An 11,566-nucleotide genomic window follows, 5' to 3' on the forward strand; every position below is an offset into this window, starting at 1 on the left:
AGGACCCAGCAAGAGAGCGGGCAACACCTCCCCATGGCCACGCAGCAAGTCTGAGGGGGGGACACGCAGGAGATGTAACCCCCAACTGCTCTACCTGGAGCTCTCCAGGGCCACCCCAACCCTCACCGCTCGGCCCGTGAGGGCAGCGGGACGGCCCGGGAGCACCCAGGAGAACACGATGCTACGCGGTGCGGCTGCTTTCGGACCCCCGGAGGTGCTGGGACAGGGCAGGGGACATGCTGCTGAGAGCAGGGGCGGAGGGCAGGCTGTGCCGCAGGTGGGAGGGCTGCTGCTCTCACCCCTGCTCCCCTTGGGGAGGCCAAGGGACCCGGGGCCGGGTCTGTCGCTTCACTACGGCACCTCGCTGCCGACAACCAGGGCAGTGCAGGGCGGAGGTGGCGGGCAGGGGACCCGAACCCGGGTCCTTCCCCTCCCCACCGCGCCTCACTGCCGCCCCCTGCAGGACGGGAACGGCTGCTGGCACAGCGGCGCGCCCCAACGGTCTCGCCAAATCTCGCGAGAACTTCGGGCTGGGGTAAAAGGGGAGGGGGGGGTGAGTGGCGGAAGTCTCGCGAGAGCTGAGGCGCAGGGCGGTGAGGCGGCCCCGGGCCCGCCGCGCTCTCTCCCTCCCGCCTTCCTTCCTTCCTTCCGCCTCCCCAACCGGGCCCGGCCCGGTCCCCGCCGCCCCGGCCCGCCATGGAGGCGAATCCACCGAAGCGGAAGGAAACGCGCAAATCGCTGCGGATTAAAGTCATCTCCATGGGCAACGCGGAGGTGGGCAAGGTGAGGCGCTGCGATTGGCGGGCGGGCGGTGGCGGGCAGGCCAGCTATCCAATGGGAAGCCGGGTGCCGGCGGCCGCGTTGCTAGAGAGGCCGCGGATTGGTGGCTGTGCCGGCCGGCGGGAACCAATCAGATGCAGGCCGCGCCGTACGGTGCGAGGCGGGAGGTTGGAGCGAGTGGAGGATTGACAGCTCCGGGGGTGGGGCCGCGCGCCGTAACGCCGGGTTTTATTGGCTGCGTGGCAAAGGGCGGGGCCTACGGGGAGGGGCGGGGCCGCAACGCTTCCGCGCGTAGCGGACGGCGGGTGTCATGGCGGCGGGCGTTATGGCGGCGCCCGCGGCCTTTGCTGTCAGCGGCCTCCTCTGCGCCTGGGCTCCTCCGTACCCGCCGCCCCTCGGTACAGGCCCGGTGCGGGGCTCACCGTGCCTCTCCGCCCCGGCACGGGTGGCCGGTGGTCAGGGCCCGGCCCGCGGTCCCGCTCGGGGCTTGCCCCACGGGCCCGCCAGGCCCCAGAGCGTCCCCCGCCTCTCTGTGGGGTGGGTCCCTCCGTGATCCGGCTGCTGAGGAACACCCGTTCTCGTGTCCGCTTCCTGCAGAGGGAGCCCACGTTACCGTGTTCCGGCCGCAGATACCGTCGTGCAGCGCCTGAGGGTAGAAAGTGAGGATCCAGCCCTTAGTGCCTTCCTGGAGGGCTCGGAGGCTGCAGGGGGAATCCCACCCCTCCCCAGTTTGGCTTTAGTCAGGGTTTCCTCAGCAGCCCCCCTTCCTCCTGCTGTGGTGAACGAGACAGGTCTTCTTTGGGATGTTAATACTTCCAGCCAGGTTCTGATCTGAAGTGCTGCCCTTTTTTTGTCTGCTGAATAATGCAGTCCTGTTAAACTGCTGACAGCACAAGGGTTCCCTTGCGGGCAGACAAATGCCTCACTTTATAGTAAGAAAATCCAGAAGGATCTTGCAGGACAGAGTGAGTGAGCAAAGAGGTGGCAGGTGACTTTTATCCTTATGGCATTTATCTTTTGATGGCTGATAGCAGTCGACTCCTCTGCTCTCCCTAAACAGTATCTCTGCCAGTCAGTGGCAGAATTGGGGCTGGAGGGACCTAGTGTGACCTTGAATGTCCTTCTCATGCTGCCTGCTTGGGCTGCCAAAATATTCTTAATGGCTTTTGGGGAGCTGACTGCCCCCAGGCCCCTGAACACACAGCTCCTCCAGGCTGGATGTTTTCTGTAGGGGAATAAATCAGTTTCTTGGCACTCCTATCTCCAAACAGGTAAAGAATAGCTGTCACCCGGGGGCTGGGATCCTGGGTTTTCCTTCCTTTGCAGAAAGAAAACTGTTCCTCGTAAAGGTTGATCCTTTGGTTGTGGGTTAATTAGCTAGTTTAGGGACTTAGGGCAGAGTTGATGTCTCTGCAGACATCCATCTGGCTGGGGGCTGTCGGTGAATTCCCTGTTAACATGAATATTATGGTGTATGGTGCCATCCTGCTGAGACTCCCTTTTCCTTTCTCCTAGAGCTGCATTATAAAGCGTTATTGTGAGAAGAGGTTTGTTCCCAAATACCTGGCGACTATTGGTATTGACTACGGCGTCACAAAGTAAGCACCTTCATGGTGAGGAGCCACAGGTGCCGGGAGAGTGGGATGAGCTGGGTGGTCGCAGACAGCAGGCATGGGTCTGCCAGGGCCTGGGCAAGGTGTCTGCTGTGGGCAGCACTGGTCTCCACAGGGGCAGAGGCAACGTGCAGTGGGGCTGTCCCACCTCCTGCAACTCCTGAGTGACCACACAGCTCCGAGCCAGACATGCTTGGCTCTGCCAAGGCTGCTTAGTTTCCACAGCGTAATCTGCACTTTTGCTTTAATAATAAGGTAATCTGCATAATCTGCCTTCCTCTGGTAGCGTAGCTCCCCATTACCATGTTACATCCAGAGCTGGTGGTGTCCTTGTCTGACTGGCTGTAGGGGCAGTTTTCTGGTGATTAAACCCCAGCACTCAGAACTTCTTACTGATTTTTCTGTCCCCGATCACCCAACTCTGTCTCTGCAGAGGGCTGGCTGGGGCACAACCTGTGCAACGGCTGAGCTAGAGCCTTCTCAAGTGTTTTCCACTTCTCTTTCAGAGTGCAGGTCAGAGATCGAGAGATCAAGGTGAACATCTTTGACATGGCGGGGCACCCATTCTTCTACGAGGTAAGGCAGACCTGGGTCTGGGCAGCATGCCGCAGGGCTGCCCTCAGCCAGCCCATCTCAGAAGCATTCAGCACCCATCAGCTTTCCTCAGATGTGCCTGAAATTGGGTTTGGGGGTGGGAAACTTGAAAGTACATTTCTTAGGAGCTTCCTCTGCTACAATGCTCTCCCTTCTTTCCTGCCATTGACACCTAATGCAGGCCAGCACTGGAAACCCCTGCTGCCTCTCTGTCAGTGGTGATTCCCTGCTGCTAGGGGTTGCCGAATCCAGGAGGCTGGTGGAGGTGAGACTGCCACAGCTGCGTACTCCGAGGTCCAAACAGTAGTGAGGCTGAGTGCATATCCCCAGTAGGCCCACATAGGCACACCTATACAAGACATATATACGTATACACATGGCTGGCTGTGCAGATCAACACAGATGGAAACAGCCAGTGATGGCACAAACAGCACCAGTGGCCTCATCCTGGTCTCTCTGGCTGATCAGGAGAAGGGAACCACAGTTATTAAGACTAGAAGCTATAAAGCCACAAACAACTCTAATAGAAAGAATAATCCAACAACTTTCTCATAAGCCATGAGTGTAAGGTTTGGCTGTGCTACCACTCGTGTTGCTAACCCTATTTCAAAGTGGCTCCTTGTGCTTATGAATCTGCCCATCTTGAGGTTAAATTTACTCAGATTGGGAGATCTTTGGAGCTTACTCTGGGCATTTGTAGCATACTGGCATCCTAATCCATGACCAAAGTGCTGTAAAACACTTACAGTTGGACTAGATGATGGTTGTAGGTCCTCTGCAATGGAAATATCCTATCCTAAAATTATTTGCTACACGAGTAATAAACAGTACTGTTTACAAAAAGGAGCTTGCAGGATAAAACTTCAGGATTGAACACGTAGACTACAACATCCATTTTGGAGACCTGGCACAAAGAAATGATAGTGCTCATTGCTAATCATGTTTATTTTAAATTATAAACAAAGTAATAAAGTGGGCCCACAAGTGGAAGAAAGGAACATTAAATGTTTATCCACTATAATCCTATTAACAGTGTAATGCATACTAATTCTTAATTATAAATACACTGTTGATGCTTGGCAAAGTGTCATCCTGTGACTAATAAAAGTATATAGAATGTTAGGAAAGAGCAGCTTATAACATGATAAATACTAACATGACATAAAAAAGTGAAAATGAGGGAGAGCAAAAGAGTGAGACAACAATGAGGAATGTAATGGTTTATACTGGCCAGGTGACTGCCTGGCTTTTGACTGTTATTTATCTGGTTGCTCATAAGCCTCCCATTCCTCCCTTGTGTTCTCAGCATTTGCTTGTTGCATGTTCTGAAGTTTGGGGCACAACAAGGATTTCTATGTTATTTGTCTCTGTGTGTAGAACTACAAGTCTTGACTTGGGTTTGTAAGTCCTTATACAGTACAAGTAACCAGTGAAATGTAATTAATTAAGAATAGCCTGGAATACCGCAGGAAGCAGGGAGATTGGAGGGCAGAGCTGACAGCATAAAGAAATTGAGGGACAGAAGACTGTAAAGACTCTTCTGATGCAGATGTGGTCAGTAGAGGTCTTTCTCTGTAGCACAGTTGTCACTTGCAGAGGTATGAGCTGCTCACATGTATTGACTTTCTGGCTATGCCATGGCCAATCCATATGAGAGACAATGGAGGAGAGAAAGACTCAGAGTCCTTGGAAAGTGTAATGGGCTTAAACTGTCCGTTTGGTGAATAAATATGTGGCAAATATTTATTGAAGAGCAACAAGACAGAAAACTGATGCTGCTTTGCTGCTTTGTTTGGTTTTGTATTTTCAGCATTTAATACTTGTGTAGTAAGTCTCCGATGCATAATTGGTTTTATACTAAAATATAAGTAAACAGGGAAAAATAAAACCAAAAACCCCTGCCAGGCACAAGTATAAACTGGGAGAGGAGTGGCTGGAGAGCAGCCCTGCAGAAAGGGATCTGGAGGTGCTGGTCAACAGCAGGCTCAGTATGAGTCAGCAGTGTGCCCTGACATCCAAGAGGGCACACTGCAGCCTGGGGGGCATCAAACACAGCATGACCAGCTGATAAAAAGAGGGGATTATCCCTCTGTATTCAGCGTTGGTGTGGCCTCATCTTGAGTACTATGTGCAGCTCTGGGCCCCACAATTGAAGAGAGATGTGAAGGTCCTTGAATGTGTCCAGAGAAGGGCAACAAAGCTGGTGAAAGGGCTTGAAGGAATGTCCTATGAGGGGCAGCTGAGGACTCTGGATTGGTCTGGTTTGGAGAAAAGGAGGGTGAGGGGAGACCTCATTGCTCTCTGCAGCTTCCCGAGGAGGGGAAGTGGAGAAGGAGGTGCTAACACTGGTATCCAGTGATAGAACGCGTGGGCATGGTTCAAAGCTGCGCCAGAGGAGATTCAGACATTTGGACAATGCCCTTAATAACATGTTTTAACTTATGGTCAGCCCTGAAGTGGTCAGGCAGTTGGACTAGATGATTGTTGTAGGTCCATTCCAATGGAGACAGTCTGTTCTATTCCAATATCTGTCCTGTAGCTGACCTTAGGCCTTCATCCAGCAGCTGTCCTGGGGATCCTTGGTCTCCCCAGTTGCTGGCACTGGGCATACAAGCCCCAGAGGCTGAGCCGTGCTCCAGCTGCTGGTACAGACCCCCTTATGCACACCCAGACGCACAGATGAACATCCTGTGGATCCCTCCAGTAGCTGGCCTTAGACATGCAGTCTGACCAGTGACTAACCCTGAATCCTCGCTCTCCCCTGCTGCCTCATGCCCAGGGACCCACACGGGTATCTTGGTTGATTCCCAGACTTTCCAGTCTCCCTAGGAGTTGGTCTGATGTCTTGTCTGCCATTGTGCATCTGTACTCTTTTGTGTGTAGGTGAGTATTTTATGGGCTGATCGCTCTCCTCTAGCAGCACAATGAGGGTATTATTTGGGTTCCTCTATCTGTCCTTTTTCTCTGATCTTCTGGTTGTGTGGAGATAAGATTTTAATCACAGAATCTAATAGGTACTAGGTAAATGGTGATCCCCCAAATCTGCTGGGCTGCATGCTCTCAGCCTGGCTGTCACTGATGCCAGTGTCTTGCCTTTGTCCCCACAGGTGAGGAACGAGTTCTACAAGGACACGCAGGGGGTCATCCTGGTCTATGATGTTGGACAAAAGGAGTCTTTTGACGCACTGGACGCGTGGCTGGCTGAGATGAAGCAGGAGCTGGGCCCCCATGGGAACATGGAGAACATTGTCTTCGTTGTCTGTGCAAACAAGGTTGGCTGTGATGAGGAGTCAGGCTGTGGTGAGGTCCTGATCTCCGGCCCTCAGGGCTCGTTGTGTTCCCAGCTTGAGCCCAAGCTGTCTAGCTCCAGCTGCAGCAAGGGAAGTGTTGTTAAGTTGTAGGGAAGACTTTGTAAGAGCCAGGCCTGTATGTGAGGAATGCCAGAGACCACATTTCAATGGGGTTTTGAGAATGTGGTGGCCACATGCCAGCCAGGAAGGTATCAAGTAGAGGTGACATTGTCTCTGGACTAGATAAACTCTCAAAGGCCTTTTCACTTGAGCTTTCTGTGCTTTCTTTCCATACTGCCTCCATCCCTTCAGGATAAGCAAACAGCCTCTCCAACCAGACAGGCCCCTTACCTGCTGTTAGGTGATCAGCCCTGGAGCTGTGTTCCTCCAGCTGCTGCTGCAGACCCTAGCTGAGCTCCGATCTCTGCCTTTTCTCCCGGTCTAGATCGACTGCAGCAAGCACCGCAGCGTGGATGAAAGCGAGGGGCGGCTCTGGGCAGAGAGCCGGGGCTTTCTTTACTTTGAGACATCGGCACAAACAGGAGAAGGAATCAACGAGATGTTTCAGGTGAGGCAGAATGAAGGTGGCGAGGGCACAGACACCACACTGAGCCAGGATTTGATGGCAGAATGTCTCCTGAACTACCTGGATCCCACAAAACCTGTTGACTCTCTGCCCCAGAGGTGTCTTCCCAGTGAAATGCCACCCTGAGAAAGCCACAGCTGTTTAGCTGAGGTTCAGTGTGGGTCCTCCCAGTCCTGACCTGGCCCTAGCATTGCATTGCTCAAAGCTGATGATCCCTCTTGCTGCACTGGGAACATGATGCAGAGATGCCCATGTCACCTTTTGAGGTCTAGCACTGAGCTGAAGTGGGTTTTAGATAAATGTGGGGCCTGGCCTCCTCCTCAGTCTGTCCTGTGGTCCTTGCAGGGACCAGATTCCCCCAGACTGGGGTATCTCAGTCCCCCATGGCCATGGCGGGTGAACATTCAGCAGTTGTGCAAATGCTCTGCTGTGCTTCGGAGAATGAGCCCGCAGCTGGCGAGGGCAGTGGGGTCTCCTATGCACTGCTACCACCTCTGGGGACCGTTCCTTCCTGCTAACTCCTCCCTGTGCCTGTAGACTTTCTACTCTGCCATCATCGACCTGTGTGACAATGGCGGAAAACGCCCTCCTTCCAGCATGGGGGTCGGCTTCACCAAAGAGCAGGCAGATGCCATTCGCAGGATCCGCAACAGCAAGGACAGCTGGGACATGCTGGGGGTCAAACCTGGAGCCACAAGGTGAGGGAGACTTCAGCATTTGCCTGGCTGTCTGTAATCTGTCTGACCCGGCAGGCTGGTTGCATCTATGGTCTCTTAGTGACCTGCCTGCTGATAAGCTCACCTTCGTTTATATAGCAGCTGGGCACAAGTATCTAGCCACAAAATTGAGGCAGTGGAAAAGAAACCCTCAGTCCTGAGCACCAAATTTCCCCTTTTAACAGACAAGCCAGGCTGGAGACAAGGGGGGAATGTTGAACATGAGAATTTCACCCCTGCCAGCTGCCTGGCCTTGCATCCTGCCTCCAGGCTGAGCTGTCTCTGGTCACTCACTTGCCAGATGCACTTGGAGCAGCTCCAGCTTTACTTTCCTTGCCCTCCAGGTCTGGAGAAGCTTTCAGGCTGCTGTAAGGCTGCTGCCCACATTATCAAAAAGGGATTGATGTTAGAGCTCTTCCACCTGGAAACAGTACTCCCACAAGACAAGCTTTCTCTTGTCTTCCTTGGAGGACCTCTGGCCAGGTGAAATTGGTCATTGCCTGTGTAAGGGGTTGGATATTGAATCTCCCAGTTCTGCTGTATGACTTGGGCAACTAAAACAAGCTCTCAGAGCTATGCCTTGCTTTCTTCTCTCTGAAATACAAGGACTACCCTTGTGTACTCCTTATGGAGGGGCTGGAGAGTGGATTTCTGGAAAACCTATAAGATTTGGGACTCGTACATCCTCCCGTTGGCGCTCTGAAATGTAGGTGCTGAGTCTAACCCCTCCCCCAGCCCCCTCTCATCCACAGAGAGAGATCAGCAGCTCTGCAGGGCAGTTTGTGCTGTGGTCACCAGCACGGATGGACTCACCTCCCTTAGGAGGTGCCCCCCTCTCTCCACAGCCTGCAGCTGGAGCCGAGATGTCTGCCTTAGACCAGACACCCAGGGCTTAAAGGGCTGAAGTGATGTGCAATGCCTTCGCCCAGAGTGCGTAGGCGGTTTGATGCGAAGCTGAGTCAGGGTGCATGTGCCCCCACGCTGTCTCCCAGCTTTCTGTTCTTGTGGTGCCAGAGACTCAGCACACCAAGGCACGTGTCACAGGCACGTGTCTGGCATGGTGGGAGCATTCGTGCTGGCACAGTCCCGTGGTGGAGAGGGTGTATCTGCCCCAGGAGAGGGGATCTCCCCCTCATCTGCTCGTGACACACCAAGAAGTGCCCTGTGTGCTTTTCTGCAGCTCTTTCTCTATAGCATCACTTCCAAAGCCTGGAGGTCCTTAGTGCCAGTGAGGGAAGGGTTCAAAAGTGTCTACACAGGGCCCTTGAGGACAGGGAGAGCTCCTGGCCCTGCTGTGCTGTGCCAACGTGGCAAGGCTGAGCTGGGCTGTGTGTTGTGTGGGTCCCCTCACTCTTGTTGTGTCTTCTAGGGATGAAGTGAACAAAGCCTATCGGAAGCTGGCTGTGCTGCTCCACCCTGATAAGTGTGTGGCTCCCGGCAGCGAGGACGCCTTCAAAGCAGTGGTGAACGCCCGGACCGCGCTTCTAAAAAACATCAAGTAGGAAACAGAGCCACTCGGAGCTGGAAACCTTCCCCTCTTCCCAGCTAGCTCCCAGGCAGCTGTACAGCTGTGGGGCACCCCTCTCCTCCTCACGCTTACTGCTGGCATGGACACAGACGCTCCCAGCACTGGCTGCGGGAGCAGGACTGCATCTGACCATAGTGTGCTTGCCATGTGCTGGAAAGGGGGCAGGGTGCTGAGGGGGGGAGAGGGGGACCCCAGAGCCCTCCCCTTCATCCGTGGTTGGTGCAAGTGCTGAAAGCAGTGAGGTCCCCAGCTTCCCGGCTGTGTTATACCTCCTGGGAGTTACCAGCTGTGGAGGGGCTTGGCTGCGTGGCTCTAACCTGTGGATGCAGCGAGGGCAGAGCAAGATCTGACCCGAAAGCTACTGTGCCTGAAAGCGTTGGTGTCATGGGTGGAGGATGCCTAGGAGGGGTGAGGGGTTGTCAGTCCTGGGTTATCCTAGAACCACCTCTGCAAGGCTGCCCGTGCTGAAAGCTGCACAGGCACTGCTGAGCACCGGGATGGTTCAGCATCCTGGGCAACGCTGGCTCCTTCCAGCTGACACCCAAGGATGCTGCTTTTGGCAGTGAGGAGAAGGGTGGGTTGCTTCAGGAAACCTCCTCTGGTACTGCAGGGAGAAACTAGCTCCAAGCGTGTCCTTTTCCCCTTCCTCCCCAAGCTGTCGTGGTGCCAAGAATGGTCCCTTTGGCAGGACAAGGGCTCTCCCTGAGGCACCCACCTCCTCATCACAGCACAGTCTCCTGCCACTACCTCCTTCCATCTCCCTGAGCTAAACTCATTGGGAAGAGCCCCTGAGGCTGCAGTCCCTCAAGCCATGCGCTCCCTCTCCCAGCCCTCTGCTTGCACCATGCTGGTGAGCTCTGGGTAGTGCTGCTGTGAGGGACTGTCCTCTGGTGTGGGTGGCCCTAGCTATTTGCAGGTGGGAGGAGGGTGTTGAACCAAGGAGGAGGCAATTCAGCCCGCAACATGGCTGCCTGTGAGCTCTGCCCTTCCTCCCCTCAGCCAGCTTCGCCTCCCGAGCTTCACCCACACCGCAGAGCTGCGTGGGTGCCTATGATCTGCCTGCTCGCTTGGCCCCACGGCACTCTTGGGTGAGGTGAGCGGTGGAGGGGGCACGTTCTCCCCCAGCCCTCTTCTCCCAGCAGCAATGCATCGCCCTGCTTTGCTGGTTGTGTTATGGGTTGTGGATCAGCAGGTGGGTGTGGGTTGCTCCCTCCTAGTCACAGCTGCTGTTTGAATAATCTTGATGATTTAGAGGGGAGCATTGCTGGTCACCCCAACAAGTGCTTGTAGAGGCTTAAGATCTGGCTGTTGTGTTCCTGAGGGAGGTCAGAGCCATGATGGCTGCCAAGCTCTTAGGGGAGAGTAGATGGGAGATTCCTTGGGCTCCCATCATTTTTTCAGGACCCAGTTTTATTTTCTTGCTGCTGTATGAGCTTGTCAGGGAAGGTCAGGATGCTAAGCTACAAAATGAAAGCCACTGAGTGTGTGCCTATGTGTCCTTACCCCACCCTACAGGTATCCTGTTCGAAAGTGTTTTCTCTTGTGGTCAGTGCAATATTTTTTTTCACTTCAAGGCAGCTTTTCTATGTTTCACCTTCAAAATATATCATAAATCAACAGTGGATTCCCCCCCCACCCCTTTTTGGCAGCAAGCGTTAAGGGACTTGAAAGCCAGTATCATTTTGCTCTTGCTCTGGTTTCTGGTGCTGGGTTGCTGGGAAGGCAAAATAAGCTGTCCTGCGGGGAAGCACTTTTTGCTCCTCCAGTGTAGAAATAACCAAGGGGAGACATTGCTACAAGAGGTTAATGTTAAAAATAGCTCCATTTTTCCTCTCCCAGATGTATAAAAAGCTGGGCTGGGGGAGATCAGCAGGGCAGGCATTGGAGCTGTGGTAAGTTACACTGATGGGGTCTTGTTCCACACATTTTAAAACGCTATGGAGTTCACTGGAAACCTCTCCACTTGTCTAGTGGAGGAAACCACTTAATTCTGGCTTCAAACCTATTTCTCTGTATTTTTTTTCCATTGAGGTGGGTAAATAATCCTGTTGCTGAATGGTGCACTTCACTTTGAGGGTGTGATCTCAGTGCCTGGAGTGGTTTAAAGGCGTCCTCGGTTCCTGCTGCTCAGGGGCTCTCCAGGTCTATTGTGCCATGCATGGTCCCTCCTGTTTGCTCCTCAGGTGATTCTGGCCACCAGTCTTGGGGTTTCTCCTGTCTGTTTACAGAGCTGACCGGATGTTTGGAGACGATTACACAAGCATGTCACGTCTAGCGATGCCGGTGACCTTCTGAGTTGTGTTATTTTTATAAATTAAACCCCCCTTTGGAACAAAGGAAGCCCTGTGAGCTGTCCTCCCGCGGCGACTGCCTGCTGTTAATGTTTAATTGCCCTTTGACTCATTTCTCTCCTCCCCAGCTGGGTCTGGCCGAGGCTGGCAGTGAAGAGCTGCCCTCGA

The 11,566-nt window shown here is 53.8% G+C and overlaps 1 protein-coding gene across 1 annotated transcript; it reads left to right on the forward strand.

Annotated features, from left to right (window-relative positions):
- Nucleotides 1-590: 590 nt before the first annotated feature.
- DNAJC27 (DnaJ heat shock protein family (Hsp40) member C27) lies at nt 591-11,443 on the forward strand. Its single transcript, XM_075048910.1, has 7 exons — nt 591-783; nt 2,296-2,378; nt 2,900-2,969; nt 6,095-6,259; nt 6,723-6,845; nt 7,401-7,561; nt 8,949-11,443. Exons 1-7 carry the CDS (start codon nt 697-699, stop codon nt 9,079-9,081), a joined length of 822 nt encoding a protein of 273 aa, XP_074905011.1. The 5' UTR covers nt 591-696; the 3' UTR covers nt 9,082-11,443.
- The last annotated feature ends 123 nt before the right edge of the window (nt 11,444-11,566 follow it).

The sequence above is a fragment of the Buteo buteo genome, chromosome 17 (assembly GCF_964188355.1).
Source record: "Buteo buteo chromosome 17, bButBut1.hap1.1, whole genome shotgun sequence".
In the NCBI taxonomy this organism is placed as follows: Eukaryota; Metazoa; Chordata; class Aves; order Accipitriformes; family Accipitridae; genus Buteo; species Buteo buteo.